Below are 22,539 nucleotides of genomic sequence, written 5' to 3'. Positions count from 1 at the left end.
ACTCACAAAAGAACTGGATCCAGAATTTGACCATTTGTCAGTTAAACAGAAGGCCTGCTTTGACGTGCACTCTTGCTTCAGGGTTTTCCCCCACCGGTCTCAAACTTCTGTGTGTTCCTGATGACTAAGAAGGCTCTTCACCATGGCTGAGTCTCTGCTGGTACTTTACCAGCTTGCATGACTGTCATCTGTGTGTGTACATGTGTGTACACACAGGCCACTTTCACAGACACAGGCTGCAACAGCAGCTTCTGGGAAATGACACATTAGCACTGCTGGAAGGCATTGTGGGAAACTGAAATGGTGGCTACAGCCATCCAGCCAGAGCTGACTCCAAAGCCAGGGAAGCTTATCAGGACCCTCTAACAAAGGTGAGGGACAGGGGACACTTTGCCCAGTATTCCTGAAAACCGGGAGCAGGATCCTATCCAGACTTCATCTCTGTGTGTTCACAACCTTCATACTGAGGCTGGAATGTGGCAACACTGCCGAAAGGCTCTTCTCTGCCTCCCAGAGTGGCTTTCAGGGATTCTGTTCACTTGATTTTTAGTGATTCCATTTGTTACCTTTACGAGCCATTTTCCTTTCCCCTACTTTACATGCATCTATCATTTCAGCAAGGCATTTTCCTTCAAATTGCGCTTTATCTAGCTATCTCCTTCTGCTCACTTCAGATTGACAATGTGGACCACTAAATCTAAAAAAGCTAGAATTACCAGTAACCCAAGGATTTGCCTTCTCATTTTTCAGCCTAGCTGGATTCTTATTCTCATTTTAGCTTCACAGCAGTTTAGATTTCTTAAGTCACCATCGCCTTGACTTCAATGGTAATGATCAAGCCTCTAAAGTGTGATCTATTTTCTCTAGTCTGACAGTTAGATAATAAAAAATACAAAGTTGGGATAGTGTGTCTTTCTTTTTCTCTGCTGCCCCAAAGTTTTGAACATTTCTGAAGAGTTTTGTTTACTGCAAATGTTTTCAGCTTCTGTATACAACAGCCTCAGCTCCCCTAAGGGGAGGATGAATTAATTACCTAATATCTACAGTAATACTTCCATAGTATTCCCGGATAATTACTAGGCCTGACTCTAGCCCAGTTCTCATGTCCGTGGTGCAGGGTCTCTTAGGAGCTAGGTGGGCAGGCATCTGATTGACTTTGTTTATAATCTTATTCACTTGTGCAGTGCATGGCTGGAGATTGGGGTAGACAACCCAAAACCAAGCTTTAGAAGAGCATATACTCTGGCATTCTGACACAGGACATCCCAAATCAGTGATGTTCTTTATTGCAGCAAATCTCGTGGTAAAGGAGTAAGAGTTGTACTCTTCAAAAATAATATAGCTGGTGGCAATTAGCTGTAGGCTCAAAAACCATCAAAAGCAAAGAACTATAACCATGTCAAAGAGCCATGCAACTTTGGTTTCCCCCTGGAATCACTGTGATTCAGAATACAGTGCAAGGGGCTTGATGGTTTCCCAGCAGAAACTATTCAGGCAAGCAAAGACAAGTATTCTAGAAAAAAGCTAATATAGCCATAGACACAGAGGTTAATCCAGACTTGAAATCTTCATTGGAACCTCTGTGTGTCATAGGTCAAAACCTATCAAATCCAAGAGTCAAGACATACATTCAGAAGTAAATCCAGAGTAATCCCAGAGACACAGATATTTCAGCAACCATTATGATATTTCCATGCTATATGGGTCCAAACATAGAAAAATCCAAGAGTCTTTATCAGTCTTGGATGCATTCCGGGCTATCAGCACTGAAGATACATAATCCTTGTTGGAGGTTTTGGAGCAATTCAGATGGGAAGCTGACTTGCCTTTGTAAAATGTACATTCTTTTAGCTACAAAGTTGCATACAAATTAGCAAATATAATCATTTGCCTCAGGGGTTTTGCATCTGGAGTTGGAGTGTTCCCGACCAAGCAGCACCCCTGAGTATAAAGGTGTGTAAACATCCTTATCTCAAGTACTGGGGAGATAGCGATCTCATACCTGCACTGAGACCCTACAGCAGTGGTGGTGAACCAATGGCACACGTGCCACAGTGGGCATGCAGAGCCCTCTCTGTCGGCACGAGCCTAGTCACCCCAGCGTCGCCCCAGCAGCCAGTCTTCAAATAACAGTGCACATAGGGACCATGCACATGCTTGGAAAGAAGTAGTGATGCCAGACATGACATTACAAGCTGGGACTCAGTAGTCACAACTCAGCTGAGCCTGCACATGGCCAGTCAGTGCACTGCCAAGGATATATATATATTTGCTTAGACTGGCTGCGAGTTGCTTTTTTCTAAACTAAAACCTCAGTTTCCAGGTTTTATTGTAGTGTTGGAACTTTGCGATCAATAAGTGGGTTATGGGTTGCAGTTTGGGCACTTGGTCTCTAAATGGTTCACCTTCAATGCATTAGGGTTACAAAAACGAGGTGTCCTGGCATGCTTTCGATGGTTGGAGTGTGATTAGAATGTGCAGAAATGATGAGTTGTGTAGAAAAAGCTACTCAAGGAAGGCTTTTTCAGAATCACATTATTATCAATGGAACTTTAGCCCTATATTAGGGTTATGGGTTAGGGCAGTGGTGGTGAACCTATGGCACATGTGCCACAGCAGGCAAGCAGAGCCCTCTCTGTCACCATGCGAGCCAAGTCGCCCCAGGATAGCCCCAGCAGCTGAGCATGACAACGGTGCACATATGGGCCATGCGCATGCTCGGAAACGAGTAGTGGCGCCAGGCGATGATGTCACGAGCCGCGACTCATTTGCTACGACTCATCCGAGCTTTCACATGGCCAGTCAGTGCACTGCCAAGGATGGGTGGGGGGGGGGGGGGGGTAGATAGATAGATATTTGCTTGGAGTGGCTGTGAGGTTTTTTTTTCTAAACTAAAATCTCACTTTTCAGGTTTTATTGTAGTCCTGGCACTTTGTGAAAAATGAGTGGGTTTTGGGTTGCAGTTTGGGCACTTGGTCTCAGAAAGGTTCGCCATCACTGCCCTACAGCTTTCTCCCATTAATTGAGCCTAAGAAGTATCTGTGGCCAGACTCAGTGCCTGTGCTGGACAGCAGGTTCAGTTCACACGTCAGCCTTGTCACCATGTCTGCCAGCGATTGGTCCCAATATATAACTCACTGCCAAAGGGCTGGATGTCACTTCCATGGCTGCTAACCATAGCAGCCTCTGGTCATTTTCTTATCAGTGTGGAAACCACCCTGGAAGCATAAAAGCCCACACTGGCTTGTTTATTTCAGAACTGGCAAGAATGCCACTGCATGTGCTTCCTGTTGATATTTGATGGACGCCTCCTCTAGGAAACTGTCCATGACCAACTATAATGCATCCTAAGTCAGGATGTGTTCTCCAAAAGCGTAAAGACCAAAGACATCTGGGGCTTTTCAGATGAGTGTGAAGAAGAAGAGAAGAAGAGAAGATGCCTGCTAGGCAAGACCAATCTAGTCCCACGGTAAGACTCTGTCTAACAGTAAGGTCCTATCCCTGCTCTTTTTAAGCATAAAAACTTAGTGGGCTGCAATAGGATGGAAACCCTGATTCTCTTCTCCTAGCATGGAAAGGCAACTCCGCAGCAGCTAGGAAAAATCCTTGCAGACTAGAAACTTTTGTGAACTCACCTACAAAGATACAATAAGCAAATATGTTCTCATGTAAGACAAGGTATCAATGGTATTCTTTTCATGCTAGTATAAGGGTCCATGCTGTTAATCCTCTCCCTCCTATATTAATTGGTTGAAAGATATTCCATACAAGGACCAGGAGAGCTCCCCCTCTGCATGTAGATCTCCTATTTGCACATGTCCAGGACATGGATGTGCTGCAGGCACCGTTGCAGTCCGATCGTTGCATTTAATCTTCAAGCAATGAAAGCATGGAGGGCACTAAAATCTTATTTGAAAATGCATGCAAAGCTCCCATATTACCAAGTATAACCCATTGTGATTAAAGTTGGTATCTGTATGTGTTTGACAAATATTTAATAGATTGTTTCTAAACTCTCCCATACTACGGTGATTTTCATTCCAAGCAAGCCAATGCTCAGAATGCTGATGGTATGCATCAGTGATGCTGTTTATTCATAGATGAATCTTTAGTATATTTTGGGGTGGGTGCGAGTGTGCATTTCCTCCTCTCCCTCTCCCTCTCCCTCATTTGGTTGTTCCTTTTTATTCCATAGCTGGATTGATGCAGGTGTTTATTGTGCTTAGAAACTACTGTAGAAAGGATCAGACAAGTGACATCAATGAATAAACATAAGGAAAGCTTCATTGTTTTAAGAGTGACTAGGCACATGGTTACATTCAGCAATGTTTGATCAGGAAGAGGGAACAGAAGAAATTTCCTGAATTAAAGTTAGTTCTGAAATGCTACCTATTCATAGCAAGTTACTAATTATCAATAGCCTAGGAAACATATGCCACACTCCTCAAACTGCTTTACCTCAGAATAATTGAATTATTCCAATACTGGAAGATGATGGTCTTATATAGTATGGTTTGTATAGTATTCCTGGGTCACTAACAAAATAAATCCAAATTGACAGGCCTGTAGTTTTGTGGGACAGTATTTATCTCTAAGTTGTCAGAGAAAGTAATTTCATTTCTTATGATTCATTTCATTTATATTTTAGTGTATTAGTTGGATACATTATTGATCTTTGCTCCATCCAATTTTGGCTTTGCCATAAAGACAAAAATTTGATCTGAAAAATGTCTGCTCTAGCTTATTTTTAATAGAAATGCTGATGATAACTTGGGTTTATAGAGCCCAGAGTAAAAGATAGTAATTATAGTGCACCTAAAATGGAGTCAGGCTGCTTGGAAAACAAGCTGCTTAGATATTTCGGAGACAGAGTATTATGGCTTAAAGTTCCTGGTCTTTATATCACCACCATCTGCACATCATTTTTCAGCTGGATAGCCTTTTGTTTTCCTGATACAACCAAAGTTACCTAAGTTTGATATAAAATGTCAAACGTGACTGAATCAATCACACAGGAAATGCACATCTCCTTTGTAATATGCAGTATAGCTTTCAGTTATCCACACAGCAAGGACTGCATTAAAAATAGAGATGAAAAGCACTGGCAATTCCATTTGCAGCTAAGGTATAGATTATTCTGCTAAGAAAGAAGAATATTCTGGCATTTTCCTGCTACCTGCACATACTTTCACAGCCTACAGCCACAATCCAGAGAACCATGCGATTGGCTGTGCATGACCAGCAGGATTTAGGGCCCTTGATTCTCAAAGCGCTTCTCTCACACAGTTCATTTATAAGGACACATAGGAAGGCACATGGGAGCAATCACTCTTACCACATGTCTGTGAAAGTAAGAACGTAAAAATTGGGAGGTTAGAATGCAAATTGTGGTCATGAGGCATGGACGTACTTCGCATGCACACTCACACACAATTGAATATCTTCCCCCTTTTGCGGGAGGGAATTTCAGTGACTTGGAGGCAAATCTGAAAAGGAAGTGGAGGATGGGATTCGGAAAGACCATGGTCCTCTCTATGTGAAGCGTGTTACCCATTGCTTCACTGAGCTTCTTCAGGGATGTTCCCCACACCCCCTGCCATAAGAGCAGGTATTTTATATGTGTTTAAATTCCACTGCTTTCCCGCATGTTTTATTACATAAGTGCAATTGCCAAAATACACAAGCTTGTTTTAGCACAATAGCTAGCAAATGTGTATTGTCCTTGTACTTATAGACAGTGCAAAACTGGTTGTCTGCAAACCATAGGGGAGGCCTAGGTTCTTTCTTGTACAGTCCGCACGAGCTGATGAGAGTGATGATTCATAAGAATTTAATAAATGCTTCATGTAGCAAGGCACAGAGTGAATGGTTTCGCTTTTTTGCTTAAAAAAGGAAACCTTTGCTTTAAGCAGCAACCTGGCTGCCCTTAGAAACCTAGTGATCTTTTTTTCCCAATTTGGGATAGAATGGCCCAATAGGAATGCTACATCTTCGTATAATGTCATTTCTTGGACAGTCTTGGCAATATGGGGAAAGATGGCTGTCCCACTTGGCTTCCCACTTGCAGCGCACCTTTGTATTCAAGCCAGAGCCTTTTTTCTGGAGTAGCACATCTCTGAATTCATCACCACCACCACCACCACCACCACCACCTTAATTTGTATTCTGCTGTTCCACAAAATGTATCCCAAATGACTCACAATGGCAGTACAAAAACAAGACTGCATATTAATCCATCAATTGCAATAATACGTAATTACAATAATAACTCAGCCCATTTGACATTTTAAATGCATTACAAAATAGGCAGTATCAACCATTGAAGCTCAATATCAATTGGAGTTATTTATAAGTATAGGATAAGTGAAGCCTGAGCCAAATCCACCAAACTTTTTAGAGGCACTGAAGCATTAAAGCACAGCCAGCAAACATTAAAGCACAGCCAGCAAACTTTTTAGAGGCACTGAACCCTAAGACTTCCCCAAAAGTGTCAAGTGCAGGAACAGCCAAGATCTCTGACAACCTGCAGTGGCTGATCTCTCCCATGCCCCATTCTCTCATTCTGGTGCAGTTTTTTGGGGATTCAGAAGATAAAGGGGTGCTGTGTAGTCCCTTTGCCTGTATTCAGGATGTCCCTGCTGAGCTGTATTCTGAAGGCACTGCTTAGCAACGATGTGGGCATTTGAGCAGTAAGCAAATGTTTATTGTCATTTGCCTTTTGCCTTGATTCCTGTATTTGCTTTCTCACTTATGTCTTTGCTTTCTCTTTTAAGTAGTTTTTTGTGTTACAGAAAAGATTAGCAGATGGAATAGCGTTCTTCCAATCACAGCAAAGAGCAAGACTCAACAATGAATAATTCAGAAATATACTTTAGGCATGCTCAAAGCTTCCATGCACTTAATGAGACCTTTCATTTTGCTTCTGTGTGCAGGGTGTTTCTGAAAATCAAAAGGAGAAAATCTTATTGGGCAGACAGAACTAACCACCCTCTCAATTTGCACAATGTGGGCTGCCTCTTAGTCATTTCCAGGGGACCACCCATCTTGAGCAGCTATGAACTGGTAGGAGGAGGAAGGAAAAAGCATGAGTGGAGAAGCTGCTCACCATTTTTCTGCTTTAGCTTGGCAATGTTTTGTTTCAATCACTTCCATTAACCACCTCACTGCTCACTGAAACAAACAAACTACTGCTAAACTGTTACCTTTCATTTGTTTCAATCACTTCCATTGTGCTAAATAACCCAAGATGGAGTACTCAGCAACACAGAATTCTGGACTGACGCATCAGGGAGAACAACTAAGGAATGTCGCCAACCTGACCTTTTTGGTCTATTGGAAGAGTGGTCAGGGGCCAGTACACTCACTCACATCTGAGCCCTCCAAACAACCCAAGGTTAACAAACAAATATGTTCCATCATATATCCTGAGTCACTGGCCATATTCACATAACATGGTGCAGCCTATCATGGGTTATTTAACGGTGAGCACCATTTTCCATATCAGAGTTTCTTGTTTGGGCAAATCAGGCAAGTAGTAAGGGTTATCTTAGGGTTAAATAACTGTTAAGAGAGTGTCATGTCATGCCAACCTGTCAAGCATGGGTTCTATGAAGCCACTTAAATAACCTTTGCATTACCCACACTTGCCGGGTCCATATGGCACAGCAATCCCTGAGTGGAGGCTGAATATGCAAACTGGCAGCTGCACAGACGCCATATCCCCCCTGTGGATAAAGCAACCCATGGTGAACTGCTGTTGTCATGTGATTTGACCCACTGTGTCTACAAAGGTAGCGGAGGAGATGGAAGAGAATAATGTTACCTGGGACTCAATCCAGATGAGACAGAGGTGCTGTTAGTGGATGGTTTGTCTGTCCACTTGGGTGATATTCAGCCTGTTTGGGATGGGGTTGCACTTTCCCTAAAGGACAACGTTTATAGTTCGGGGTGCTCCTGGACCCAGAATTATCACTCAAGGCACCAGTGAATTCTGTGGCACAGAGCTACACTTATCCATGCTCTGGTAACTCCTCGTTTGGATTACTGCAATGCACTGTACATGGGGCTGCCACTGAAAATGGTCCAGAAACTTCAACTGAAACTTCATCTGAAAGACTGTTAATGGGGACTGATTCATAAGAACACATTGCACCAGTCCTCTTCCAGCTACAATGACTGCCAGGTAAAATCCAGGCCTGATTCAAGGTGCTAGTGCTAACATTCAAAGCTCCAAACTGCTTGGGGCCAGGATATCTGAAGGATTGCCTCGTTCAATATGTTTCTACTTAGAACCCAAGGTCATCTTTGGGGATCCTTCTCTAGGAATCCTTTCTAAAGAGTAAAGTAGGTGGCTACCAGGAGGAGGGCCTTTCTGGTTGTGGCACCCTGGCTTTTGAAAAAGCTCTCCAAACAGGTGTGCCTGGTGACTACTTTGAATAGCTTTGGTGCCAGGTGATGACCTTTTTATTCTCCCAGGAATTTAGCAATCAAAACTTTAAACTTTGTTTTTCTATATCCCATTTTATTCTTCACTACTATGCTTCTGTACTGAATAATAGCAATTATGATTTTGTTTTCCAATTAATTGTGTGTGCATGTGTGTCCTTCTTAACTTTCGTTTAATGTCAAATTGTGTTAACCGGTCAGAGGGACTCAGGTATTCGGCAGTATAAAAATCAATTAAATAATAAATTAATAAAGTGTCCTCCATCGACCCCAATTGGAGTATGTCAGCTTAACACCTCCTTCTCTGAAGACCCAACATTATTTTGCCATGGGGGTTGAACCCACTGCCAAGCAAGCGTATCTTTTTGATGCAAGCCATGCTCCTACAGTGCTAGGCCTCCAGCTCCACCAGTTCCTTTCCTTGTACTGACTGAATCTCAGCAACTTCCATTCAGCACAAGAGCATCACTATGCAGGCATATTATTTTCTGCTGAGATAGCTTTGTGTTCAGCCAAGCTGAGCGGGTTTATCTCCTCCTGTGCAATGGATGCAAATCAAGGATAGGATCACACTGTTGATATGTTGGTGCTGCTGGGAGATCAGTGAATTGAACCTAACTGGCAGGGTTTAAACAAATGCAACCTGGAAAGATACTCCCAGGCCTAAAATTCTGTAACACTGTAAAAATTCAAGAAGCAATGCTATTGCTGTTCATTTATGTCATATGTCTGAACAAAAAGTAGGCATACAATGTATTAAAGTTGTGTTTTTTGTTTTTAAAAGTAGTTTAGTAAACGTCAAAGGGAAAGCCTTTATTCGCGAGCAGTACAACTCATCATCCATGCAGTTATGAAGTATAGTTTCCATTAACATGCTTGCTATCCTCCTCAGAATAAACTCATTGGATTTCATAAGAAGATTGGATCATGCTAACTAAACACTGTGTATGGCATTTTTTTAAAATGTTCAGATCATCTTCCCGTATTGTTGTTTCTTTCTTTAGTCATTAGGGAAAGGAGATCTGGCAAATCCTGTGATTTATACTATTAACATGCCTAATTAATGTTGCATTCCAAAGAGGTTTCCATACACATCAAAGACTATATAATATGGTGGCTATCATTCTCATACATTTGCATTCCTCTTTTCAGGATGACTGCCAGATGCTAGATTTTGGAAGTGCCTTCACCTGTCCTCGTATGCATAACAGCAAATGGTACTCCAACTATGTAGTTCACAAGCACTTTCTCTATGGCAAATGTTAAAAAAAAATCTTGACTTCAATACTTTGACTGCATGTGAAATATTGCATAAATGAATATTCACCTGCAGAGGAAAAGATCGTTTATGTTAAAAACTATGTCAGATTACTTCCAAATTATGAAATTTCCTTCCCTTTCAAATTCAAAAAGTTTGATATTCCAAAATAACTAAAATTCCTTCCTACTTGTGCTACTTCAGTTTCCATGGTTGCAAAGTGATTCTATGCACACTTAGCTGTAATGCCAATCTAGTCCCACTTAGTCTGGTATTTAGGTCTGGAGACAGTATTAAGCTGCAGTAGATTTAATAATAGTCAGAGTTATACTTTAGTGACTTCGTTCTGATTCAGTGTTGATATATACTTCTAAACAGACAAACTTTAAAACTAAATTAAGCACATTGCTATGATAGAAGTCGATAGCATCTTGCCTCCTAGAGATTTTTTTTTAAAAATGCATCAATCCTGTAAAGCATATGAAATAAAGAGAGCTTCTATACATACATGGTGGAAATCTCCAAATATGTATACCTTTTGGAAACATGCAATAGATATCATCAAGAAAATTCATAAATGTTAGTCATTGCAGATGCCAGAATAATGTTTCTGGGAAAGAGCAAGAAAATGGGCTTCTTAGTTTAGTCACTGCCTTCGGGGTGCTTCAAAAATACTGCATTTCAGGTATATGAAAATATTCAAATGTACTGGTATTTTGGCTTTTCATAGAAAAATAAATATGCTCACCATAAATAACAAATTCAAAATTATTACTTTAAAGATAAAATACCAATTTGTTATAACTTTCAGGAAGAAGCACAAAATAGATTATTGTTTTAGGCATACCGAATACAGATTACTCCTTTAGGAATGCAGAAAAATAATTTGAATATTGCAATTTGATTATGATTGATGGATCTGTGGACATTTGAGGTGCACATAATTTTTAAAGCTCTAAAACAATTAAATCTTCAAGCTGTAGACTGTCTATTCCTCTTGGTACCCATCTCTAAAGGTGAAAATAGCTTTTCACAGGTAGCTTTTTTGTGCTATGCAGCACAGCTGAACTGCTAAAAAGAATACAATGAATATCAAAAGGTGGCTGACCAAACAGGTGGTGTCCTACTAAAGGAAAACACCACCCAGGGTCTGAAGGGTGCTTCACACATTGTGGATGTGGAGTAAGTGCTTAGCTGCAGCCTCTACCATGTGATTCTAGAATGCACTTTACTTTATAATATGAAGATTCTTTGTTTTAGCATACCATTTATCATTTCCTTACTGATGTCAAAGCAAGCCTTACATATGTGCACATTTGTAATGCCAATCTAGCAATATCACTTTCTACACCCTCTTATCTAGTTATTTCACTAACCACTAATGGCTTCTGACTGGATTTAACCCTTCCAATGAAATTCGGGTTGGTAATAGCTCAGGCGGGACTCATTTCTTCCAGTTTCACAAACTGCCTGCAGTGAAGCAATTACTATCAAATGGAATAAGCTGACAGAATTCTGCTTGGAATTGCCATTTTTATTTATTTATTTATTGTTCACCGTTCCAAAATAAAGTGTATAGGCGACATCTAGTGGCCATACAGGACTAATTATAGCCCACACATGCCCTATTCAGAAGTAAGATAATTTAACATCCTTTTAGGCAAAAGGCTGCAGAAATACAGCGTACGTTTTCCCTAGAATTGCAACAGTTTAGCACCTTAAACCACTAACCTCAACCAACCAGTTCCACTAGGTCATACACTATATGCCTTCAAATGAACAGAAATGAAACCTGTTCATATCGAGGATTTGAGAGCTGGCTCACTACTGAAATTAAATCCTAAAAGAATTGCCTCAGGAAAAATCTTGGCACACAATATCTTTAAAAATGCATTTTTTTTCTTTGCAACATCACTTCAGAACAAAAACAGAAGTGACAATTCCTAATTCAGGTGAACAGTGATCAGTAAATATACATGTTTTTAGTATTAATGCTCCATTCATTCACACAAGCAGTGGTTTTAAAAAATGAGTCTAAATGTATATTATTCTTAATGTAAGTTTCAGGCTTGTAGATGAACAGAATAAGAATTTGAAAGGATCCAGGTATTTATTGTAAAAGTATGCATGGCCAAATGTATTTAACAGGTTGGATCCAGATTTAGTCTTAATTAAGAGTATTTGAATTCAGTGTGGCTTTGGTCCTAAGTAAACACCCATTCAATCTGCTTCTAGACAAGGCCATGATGATGCAATTACCCTGCCTCACTGATGGAACCGGAGCAGTACAGACATCCTCATTTTGTTTTCTGTAGTCCTGTTTTCCCACTACTTTTTCCCTTTTCCTGCCAGCAACAACTGCACAGTACCTTTTGATAGGTAGCACTAGGGGCCGCTCTGGAAGCATCCTAAGGCTGCAATCCTATGTTTCCCTTTACCAAAAATTAAGTCCCACTAGACTTGTTTCTGAATAGACCTAGCCTGGATTGCACTGTCCAGCAACTGAGACAGAATCCAACTAGAGAAGGCATTTGATAGTGTGTTTACTGGGAGAAGTCACATCTGTTCTTACAGGCTTAATGTTTAACGGAATGTGAGACCATTGACAGAACAGCGGCACTTTGCACATGGCCAGTGAACCTTTATTTGTAACGTCACACGATCCAGCCCTGAGGAATCCTATCTCAAATAAAAACCTGGCCCCACAACCCATCGTTAATAACAGAGCACTGTACGTGTTTGCGTTTAACTGGGGTAGTTGTAACACTGAAGCGCCCTTCTAACTGAAAGGGGGCACTCTTTTCAATGAAGAAAAGAAACCAAGAAGCCGGGCCTTCCTGCCTAGGTACGCAACAGGGACTCGCTTCCGCGGAAGCCCCGTTATCGTGCCAGCCAAGGATCTGAGACCGCAGCGCACCCGCGCCAAGGGGGGGCGGGCAGGCGGGCGGCGGGCAGGCAGGCAAAGGTCTCTGCCCGTCCACAGCGGTTCTGGCCGGGCAGGCCTCGGCGGAGGGGAGGATCTTGGTAAGCGGGGCAACCGCGACGGCGCAGCGGCAGCCACTTCGCCCGCCTGACGCGGTGCAAGCTCGGCTGGCGGCGGCCGCGGCTGACTCGGAAGGTTAGTGCAGCTCCGGCGGAAGTGGGGCGGGCGCTCTTGCTGCCCGAGCGAAGGAGATCGGCCAGGCTCGGCCGCTGCGCTTTGCGGGCTCCCGCTTCTCCCGCGCCGAGAGGCGTGCGCTGCTGTCGCGCTCGGCCGCGCTTCTCGGACCAGGCTTCTGCAGCTCCGGCGAGCAGGCGATCAAGAGCCTCGCTCGCCAGCGAGTGGGGGCGCCGTTGTCGGTCCACGGCTCTTTCCAGCGCAAATCTCTCGCCTCCCAAGCTGCTCTTTGCCCCTCGGGGGAAGACTGCTGTGCGCAGGACTGCACATGCACATGGTAGGCATGTCGTGAGCGGAGCCGGCTGGAGCCGCGATCAGACTAGATGGCCCGAAAGGCCTCTTCTGTCTCGCGCTGTTTCTGTGTTTCCGCATTAAAAATGAATAACAATACTTCCTGGCAGTTTCTGGAGTGAATCTCTACTTCTGGGTTGGTCGGGGAGCGGGGAAATGGAAGCATTGGAAGAATACACGAATGGGCACCAAAAAAGTGAAAAAGTTATGGAGATCTGCTTTGGAGAGAAGTCTAGTTCCACAAAAGCTTTCTTAAAAGATCATAAATGAACAGTGTAACCCTATATCTGTCTATGCAGCAAAGACAGTGTTGGGAGACAGACCCTTAGGGCTGCAGCCCCATATGTCTGGGAAGCTATCTGCCACCCTATTGTCCAAGGGCTGCACCTTATCTTGAAATAAGGCCCAGCAGCCCTGATAACGTGTTGTATCTGATCATCCTGGATCAGCCAGCATGGACAGCTTGCTGCCCTCCCCTTTTGAATCTTTCTGCCTGAGGATGGTCTGAAATTGTGCACCCTCCCCAAGCATCCCTTTTCTTAAAAGGGTGCCCTTGGATGACAGCCTCTTTTATAAACATGTACACAAGCTTTAGAACTAAATTAAGAGATGCACATTTGTGCCCTTTTTTCCTTGGGTGTGCCTGAGCCCCAAAGTTGGTCAAGCTGCTCAGCATATACCCATTGGTTTCAAGGAGATTTACTCCCAGGTAAGTGTGTATCGGATTGCAGCCCAACCCAGTGAATTTAGGATGCTATTTATAAGGAAATTTTCCCCTGGAACCCTGATTCTATCTCAAACTGTTCACAATCTGAGTTGCTTTGTTGCTATCAAAGGTATTACTGAAAGAAGGAATTAATAAAAGAATAGGAAAGTAATAGCTGGAAATCTGATGAGAGATTTGCCCACTAGAACTAATTAATTGTGATAACTAGAACTGGGATGCATATGGAGCAGACCTGGCTCAGCAGCCTTCTTTCACTTTTTAGTGCAACCCAATGACCTCCAGATATTTTGGACTTCAGCTTCCATCAACCCCAGCAACCATAGCCAATTCTGAGTGCACAAACATCTTGGAGAACAGGTTAAAGAGGGCTGTTTTAGGGGTCTCTGCCCATATGGGGGGAGGGGTGGAGTGTGAAGCTTACTGGTAGAGCATATCCCTTACATACAATAGGTCTCCTGTTTAATCCATAGCACCTCCAGCTTGGAAGGGTCAGATAGCAACTGGCATGAAAGGGCCTTACCTAGAAAGCCAGGAGAGCCACTGGCAGTTGGGGTGCTTCTGCCAATGGTTTTTTAATATTATTGTTTGAAGTGTCAAATTTAGGTCCATTTATTATTTTCTGGAGCAACTGACCTATTATCCTATGCAGAACGAAGACTTTAGCTGGTAGAAGATGGCATGTATTGTGCTCAAAGATGAGGAAATTAATGAATGCTTAACATTATGGGTAAAATGATTAGGCCTGTGATAGGGTTTCCAGGGTAAGAAATAGGAACAGAACTGGAATCTGAGTTTGGCATCAGATCTTATGCCTGTGTTTGTATCCTTTTTGTTGCGGGCAAGTAACTGTTTTAGGTTGAAGGACTGTCAATATTCCAGTAAAGGCCTTTCACCCATTGCCTGTGGGAGAGAAGTGTCCTCGTCCAGGATAGACTATAGATCACTGATGATACATTTGAGTGAATTCATTTGGGAGCTGTAGGTGACAACAGGTGGCATTCTGTTGTTTTCCTGTATGCATCTGTCTGTCATAGATTGATACCCAGGAAAAATGTGGCCTGGTAAATTGGTTCTCTCAGTTCATAGGGTGGGTAGTCTTGAGGAATGCCTGATTTGGATCATTAAGTTGTCCAATGAATCTGAATAGAACTGGCTGTAATATAGAGCTTGTTCATTTACAATGGACTTTGTGGTGTGCTTTAAGCAGAAAATGAAAACATTTAACTATGTGTTGCAAGCAGTAGATTTCCAGGATAAGATGGGATACAGTTGTTTTGAGAAGGCAAACTTGTTGCAGGGACTGGTCAAGGCACAAGCTAATCTTGGGGTGAAAGTTACTGAAATCCTTTTGGAACTTTTTCAGGGCATCCTGTCCATGAATCCATTTTTAAAAGTAATTCAAATAAAAAAGATGTCATCCATGAATTTAAGGTACAGAAGGGAACAGGAGCTAAGCAAGTGCCGTAAGGTGGCCATGAAGATATTTCTATGTCACAATTGTACCAGATAATTTCTGCTTTTAGGGACTTCTTCATGAAACTATTTTGTAATGCAAGGCCAGCTCCACCCAGAGGTTTTACAGCAGGAAAGGAAGAACTGTTTGTGCTAGAGCTCATATCTCAGTATGGCAAATCATACCAAAAGTTGGTAACAGCAATCAGCAGCCTCACACATGTAGGAAACACACATGTAGAAAAGCACACATGCATGCACCTCACACGCCAACTGGAATAGAACAGAAGCCCTGTAATTATAGCTTATATGATCTTTCTATATGGTGACAGTAAGCTACTGCCCTATTTCCCTTTCCTGAGAGAGAATTTAGAAGTCCATACTTGGCAGATGTATTTGGACTCAGGTTATTTTTGCAGTGGTAATTGCCGAAATTGTGGCAAAGGAATATTTGCTATTCAGAGACTCTTAATAAAAAATAACACTAAAATCCTGTGTTGAATAATAAAAAGAAGATTGTCATTTTTTCACATAAACACATGGAATAATTTTACATATAAAGAAAGATATCCTGCAAGGAGATAGGAGAGGGAGAGACAGTAAAGATTTAGTTCCATAATTTGTCAATCTGTGCTATAATGTCACTGAGCTTTTTCATCTTATTATATAGAAGTATTCCACACATTGTCCAATTCCTTTTCCACCTTGTTATTCTTTTCATACAACATATGCATACAGCGTTACCTTTACATATTAAATAAATGGACTATAGTTTATTTTCCAAATGCAGACTGCAAATATTAGGTAAAATGTTTTCACAAACTGAAGTGGTTTTTTTGAAGGCAAAAGAAACCAGGAAATGGAAAAATCAGTTTGAAACCTTTTGAAAGACAATTTTCAATTGTTCTTTCTAGTGGCAAGAATTACATTATTATGGAGTTTGACATATTGTGACACCTTATGGGTGCTTGCATTAGGTGGAATATTATAATACAGCTAAAAAAAGCCACAGGTGGGTTCCACTTAAAAGTACTGAAAAGTATTACAGATTTGTTACACCTCTCAGTTAGTTCAGAGGCAAGGTTATAATACCACAATTGCTTCCAAAAACATGGAACAAAAAAATGGAAAACATTTCAGTGTTATCAATATCTCACTAACTTCTAAATACATTGATTATATCCCCCCACCCCCAAGTTTGATTTTCTTAAATACTGGAGGGTGCTGAATACGGCTTAATTAAGGACTGAATCATGTGGCCTCAAAACAACTCTGGATGCGCAACAGATTCCGACTTGACTGTGTGGCAAAACTTTCATTTTATTATAGCTGGGTCCATTTTCAGTGTGGGATGAAGTGAATGGGCACAAAGCATCAGTCACAGGCTGCAAACTGATTTGGCCACAAGACAAAAGCCATCAGACAACCACTGTATTGCAGAGCCAGTTGAAAGAAAACGCCAGTTTTCTGTGCACTGAGATCTGAGGTTCTGTGCATCAGCTTTAGACAGGCTGACTAGTGGTACTGTTTGCAGACCCTATCAGGCTCATAGGGAGCACATCAGGGAAAAAGAACGTAACTGTAGTACTATTCAGTGTAATAGAGAGAACACAACCTGTGGCCTACAGGCCAGATGCAAACCGCAAGAAAGTGCTGCATTCACACATCTGAATCCCTCCCACCCATCAGTCAGCGTGGCTGCCCACACACCCTGCGGACACTGAGTGTGACTCTCAGAGCCAGAAAGTTTGTGCACCTGTTATAAAGTGATGAATGAGGTGATGGTCTTATTCATCCCACAATCTGAGGGGAACCTTAGGTTAGATTCAGACTTAATATTAAATTAGAATAGACCCCTTCAAGCAAGTTAGTCAAGGCTAATTGAATTGCCATTTGTTTCAGTGGGTTTAGGTTACATCTGAATCCATGTTCCCTGTATTTTATAAACCTGTTTATTCTCCAGCAGTGGAGCAGATGAAGGTCTACCATTTTAGAGCGGTTTGAAAGAGGAGTGAAGACAGAGGTTTGCATGCACCAGAGCTGTGCAGGGCTGCCTTATCTAAAGAAGCATGAGAGAAGAAGAAACAGCACATGGTTCTTTAGAGTGCCTGAGATTAGCGAAATCAACCTTTTCCTTGCCTACAAAGTTATTCACGTTTGCCCATTTGATCTAACAGTGCTTTCATCTAATAGGTTTTTAAGGCAGCTGAGTACTAAGACTGTAACCCAGCATAATCATTTCTAAGCCAGATTTATACATGGGTGACCAAGAATGTATTATGAGTGCATTATTAGGTTCACTTCGGTTGATCCATTTAGATCCCCGACCCTCCAACTTGCAACCCTATTCTGAGATAGCAGTGGAGAGTCCCCCAGTAAGCTACTTGCCCTTTCAGCTGGGAGGGGAACTGGACAGGGGAGAATCCTCCAGTGTTATCTCTCAATTCGGGTTGGAGGTCATAGCAACGAAATGGGCAGCAGGAGCTTGGCTAGCACTGGGATGACTGACTGATCTGCCCAGTGCCAGCCTAGCCTTTGCTTCCCTGGGTGTGTTGCACACTGCATGCAGCCAGGGACACTGCCGGCGCACGGAGCAGCAGCCCTCGTGGAAGCAACGTAGACGTGTTCCAATTTCTCGAGCAAGTTTGAGGTTTAGAAACACAAATTGGCAAGAGGGGATGGGAGGCAGAATTCATGCTTTTTTCAAATATCCTCTAGAGCGCCTGTAGAAACCACCCGTTTCCTTTCCCTTCATAATTATTCATTTTTCCAAGTGTGCTTTTGTCAGTTTCAGATGCTGCTATTGCTATTAAGGACAATTACCTCTCCAAGCTAAGCACTTTTACAACAAATCTATTCATAGGAGGTGCCTTTTTTATCTTTTAGAGCATGGGTCCTCAAACTACGGCCTGGGGGCTGGGGCCGGCCTGCCATGTCCATCTGGACCCGCCATGCCCATTTGGACCCGCCACGTGCGTGCACCCGCTGCCGCCCACCTCACCCCGCACGCGGGGAGGCAGCAGTTTGCTCACTCGGAGAAAACCATCTCCAAGCGAGCAAGCCGCTGCCTCACGTGCCTGCCTCGCGACACGTGCCCGTCCCCGCACCATCGGCGCCACCTTTCCAGCCCGCGCCCAGCACCAGAAGCTTTCAACTGGCCCCCTGATGGAAAAGTTTGAGGACCCCTGACTTAGAGTGATCTGTCTAGAAGTATCAGTAACCCTGTGATTCCATCTTAAACAATAATGGTAATAAATGTATCTACCAGCTTTCAAACTGTATCATCCAAGAAATGTTTGGTTTTGGATCTTATTTTCTAAATGTTATCTTTTCTCTGGCCAATACGGGATGCACAGTCACATGGAATATCTAGGAATTTTGAATAACTGAAAAATGAATAAATGAACAGGAATGGGGCATTCTCTATGGAGAAGTTATGGTTTTGGAAGTGCTTTTGGGGGGGCATTTATAATGATATGTTAGATCATATTGAAAAATTATGTTTCATGTTTATTTCTTTTTATTTAAGCCCGTGTCCACTTTATATAGAGGCTGCGTTGGTACTTGGCCCATTAGGCATGAATTATTCACGGTTTATTACTGCAGTAAGTGCGGCAAGAAAAGCTTCTCCAATAAGAGTCCTCAGTAAGTGTGTACTTCATTACTCAAACCACGTATTTTCCTCAAGGTTAGTACTGATTTGTGGTAGAGAGGGCTTTTATGAGGGAGCACACAGACACAGAAAGAGAGGCTGTCCTAGTTGAGAAAAGGACCCCACTATCTATGCAAAATCAGTCTCTGTTACCATTTGGCCATGTGTCATTTGATACCACATGCGAAGAATGATAACAAAAGGGCCAAAATGTGGGTCTGTCTGCCTTAAATAACTCCTTGAGCTATCAAGATAAGTCAGCATAAAAATAGTAATTAAATAGCAGTGGTAAGTATTAATGCACACTTATTTTCTAAGTGCTTTACAGATATTGAAAGATAGACAGCCGCTGCCTAGAAACTCACGATTCAGTAAATGTGATACAAAAGGAATGTGGAAGGAAGAGAAAGCAAACACTGGAGCCACCACTCCATCTCTGGGCAATGGAAAGGGCTCTACTGGTCTCCCCCATGCTACCAAGTTGTTCCTGGGAGACAGGAGAGGCAACATTACAGTTTCTTGGCAAGTGGCAGAGGCCAGAAGTTCTTCCCTTCAGCTACGTAGCAGCTCCTCGCAAACATTCATTGTCCATCTTCTGAGGCTCCCCATAGCATAGGAGCAATGGGTGTAACCCAGCAAGGCTGAGTTGGGCTGCTCTGCAGACATACAATATCAAGCACCAGGTTCTCAGCCCACAACTCCAGTAAAAGTGTGAGAAATTGCTTTTTCCCCAAAATGTTTTATTTTTTCAAGGGAGGAACCATGGCTCATGCACAGTCTGTATATAAGTGGTCCTACATTCTGTGTCTAGCCGCCTGCTAGAGCTTATAGTATTTTAGATTGCAATTTAGATGTTGGTTGTTACTGTTATACATGGGGTGGACCTATGTTATATTGCATTTTGTTTTCATGTTGCTGCCTGCTTTGACAGCCCAGAGGGGAGTAAGTACATAAACAAGTGAATAAAGAGGCTCATTAAAAGAAAGCATTATGCCTTAAATCTTCTGATTATGTGATCTTAGTTCCTATTTTTCTTTCTATTTGTTTGTTCGTTTTTTTCTACTTCAGCTGAATTGATGCAGAGGTCTCCACCATCATTAATCTCTCTGGCGGGAGGAGCACCCAATCCCAATACCTTTCCTTTCAAAACTGCCAGCATTACCATTGGAGATGGAACCACAGTTGAAATTGGGGAAGACTTGATGAAGCGAGCTCTCCAGTATTCTGCTTCCGCAGGGTACTTTCCAGGCACCTGATATCTGTTTTTGAAGTAGCAAACTTATTAAAAAGAGCATGGCAAAGGAAGGTGGGGAAGGGAGGCAGGATCTCTTGTATCCATTTGTGCAGTGTACACAGTGCCAACAATATGATTTTCCATTGCTGGTGAAAAAAATGTGCCCATCATTTATATTAGTGCTAAGGGAAGCCGTGGCTATTTGGCCTTGGGGATGGCAAAGAGAAGTGGCTACAGGCATGGACCTGGCATATGATGCCACTACACACCAGCAGGTGAATCAGTGCCTCATGAGGATCAGGCTGAACGCGGAATTTGCACGTACAGTAGCTAGATTTATTATCATGCCTAAGGATACTTAGGATGCATAAGACCCCCAGAGAATGTGGGAAGGATTGCAGAACTTCCATAAGAATCACCAAAGGAAAACATGCATTTCTAAGCTGCTCCAAGGCTGGATTATAACGATGCTGTTGGAGCAATTGCTGGAGATGCTTAATCTGTAGGAGGAACTGCACACTAGGTGATTGATGTCTGTCCTGCACGTGCTTTATACCTGCCCCTCAAACTGCCTCCTTACCTCTCCCTGTACCAGATGAATTGTGTGAATTTCCACACATGCCTCACCCGCTCACACTGGCAGCACCCCCTCTGGTCATACTGCGACCTTTCTGGTTGGAGGCCCAGAGCATTTTTAGCATTCACTGTGTGTGCATGGACACAGACAAGGGCCAGAATGGTTGAGTGTGATGAGAGTGTGGCTGACTGCAGCATACACAATTGTTTGCTTGCTGGAAGAAGACAGGTGGGAGCCTTCCTGGTCTGATGGAACAGCCACAGCTGGAAAGGTAGCAGCCCTCCTGCCCACCCCCACCCCAGCTTTTGCTCCGTTGGTGGCCCTAGGGTGGCCTGTAAAGATCAAATCACAGCTTCAAACATTTAACTGGGTGTACCAGACCATGTCCTAATCCTAAAACCTCTAATTCCTGCAAATGAGAAGTGGCCAATAGCCTATTCCATGGGCTGATTTAAAGAGCTTAAACAAATGGGGCTTGCAGCTTAGTGGGAACTGTCTACTCTGCATTCATGCTTTCCATGTACTTCTTACACTTCTCCACAGTGTTCTCCCTTTACTTCCTTCTCTTCTTCCTCCTCCTCTTCACATACCCTTCACAATGGTTTTTTCTTGAACCATTTTGAAATACTCTGAGTAGGCAGCTTGGCTAATTGACTTTCATGCTCTTGCATTCCTTTTGAGCTCTTCGCCAACCTTCTTCTCTACATCAGTACATGTGTGCATCCCTTTTCTTCCTGTAGGTGTTAGTCACACAAAGACACGTGCCTTTTATATACTTCTATAATTCTCAGTATTTTCCTCTTGTTGGCATTTGGATTTCAAAACCATTGGCATATCCCACCTGAGTTAAGTGTCAGAGGGAGCAAAAACCCTCTAGAATAAATCTAGGTTGGAAAATACATTGGTCTTGAGGCATCTCTCTTTTATGCAGAACAGAATACACTGTGGAGCTTTGATATGAAATAATGCAGCACTCAGTCTGAGTGCAAATTTATTTCTCTTCTTGCCCCCTTCCCCATTCCTTGAGGTCAAAATGTATATGTATATATGTTTTATCCAGGAAAAGCTAATGGATGAGAACCTTGAAAGATAATGGAGAATGCATATTTCTGATGAGCCTGTTGATGTAATCAGTTAAAAGATGAATTCACATTTAGTATTCCAGAGCTGCTGTCCTGGTTAAAGGATTTACAGAAGAGTCTCCATAACCCTCCAACAGCTGACTATGCACCTGATGACGGACAAATGGAATTGTGTGTCACCACTGGCAGTCAAGAAGGGTTGTGTAAAGTAAGGCAAAACTAACATAGTGAAGACTGTACTGAATATAGTAATTCTTGCCTGTTGTATCAATAAATGATTCTTTTCCTCATTCTGGTGCTTTATTAACTTCTTTTGCAAAGATAAAGTCATTGCAGAGGTATGGTAGATAATAATCTACTAGTAATACTAGTAGAAAGTATGTCTTACAATCCCAATAAACATATCTTTAAAAGCAGTATTGATCATTTGTTTTCTTCTGCAGGATAAACTCAGTCTCCCTTCAGTTCCATGTTGCCTCTGAGATGTTGGGCTGGATCCAGATTTAGGCATATGCAACTGGGCTGATGGAAGCAGACATCTTCTTCACAGCAGCTCTTCAAGTCCCACCCCTAATATCATACATAGACTCACTTGGGGGATCCCTCAGTCATCAGGGGCCCCAGACCTCTGTGTAGCATTGGGTGCAGAGCTTGGGGAGCTGCC

At 42.5% G+C, this 22,539-nt stretch overlaps 1 protein-coding gene across 5 annotated transcripts in view; it reads left to right on the top strand.

Annotated features, from left to right (window-relative positions):
- The first annotated feature begins 3,394 nt into the window (after positions 1–3,394).
- Positions 3,395–22,539, top strand: part of LOC123023816 (kynurenine/alpha-aminoadipate aminotransferase, mitochondrial-like) — a 36,797-nt gene continuing 17,652 nt past the window's right edge. For 3 of the 5 annotated variants that reach the window (XR_006414812.1, XM_044430850.1, XM_044430853.1), the window contains exons 1-4: positions 12,966–13,137; positions 18,860–18,975; positions 20,051–20,219; positions 21,951–22,083. Coding sequence is in view for 4 of the 5 variants with exons in the window: in XM_044430850.1 (XP_044286785.1) it covers positions 18,909–18,975; positions 20,051–20,219; positions 21,951–22,083 (369 nt within the window). In the remaining variant the exon portion in view is untranslated. Of the gene's footprint in view, positions 3,470–12,758; positions 12,822–12,965; positions 13,138–18,859; positions 18,976–20,050; positions 20,220–21,950; positions 22,084–22,539 lie in introns of those variants that run through there. The other 2 variants (XM_044430852.1, XM_044430851.1) reach the window with 2 other exon arrangements.

The sequence above is a fragment of the Varanus komodoensis genome, unplaced genomic scaffold, assembly GCF_004798865.1.
Source record: "Varanus komodoensis strain SLA01 unplaced genomic scaffold, ASM479886v1 scaffold21, whole genome shotgun sequence".
NCBI classification, from domain to species: domain Eukaryota; kingdom Metazoa; phylum Chordata; class Lepidosauria; order Squamata; family Varanidae; genus Varanus; species Varanus komodoensis.
Note: the sequence above shows the minus strand (reverse complement) of the source record. Positions and strands in the feature narration are given on the sequence as shown.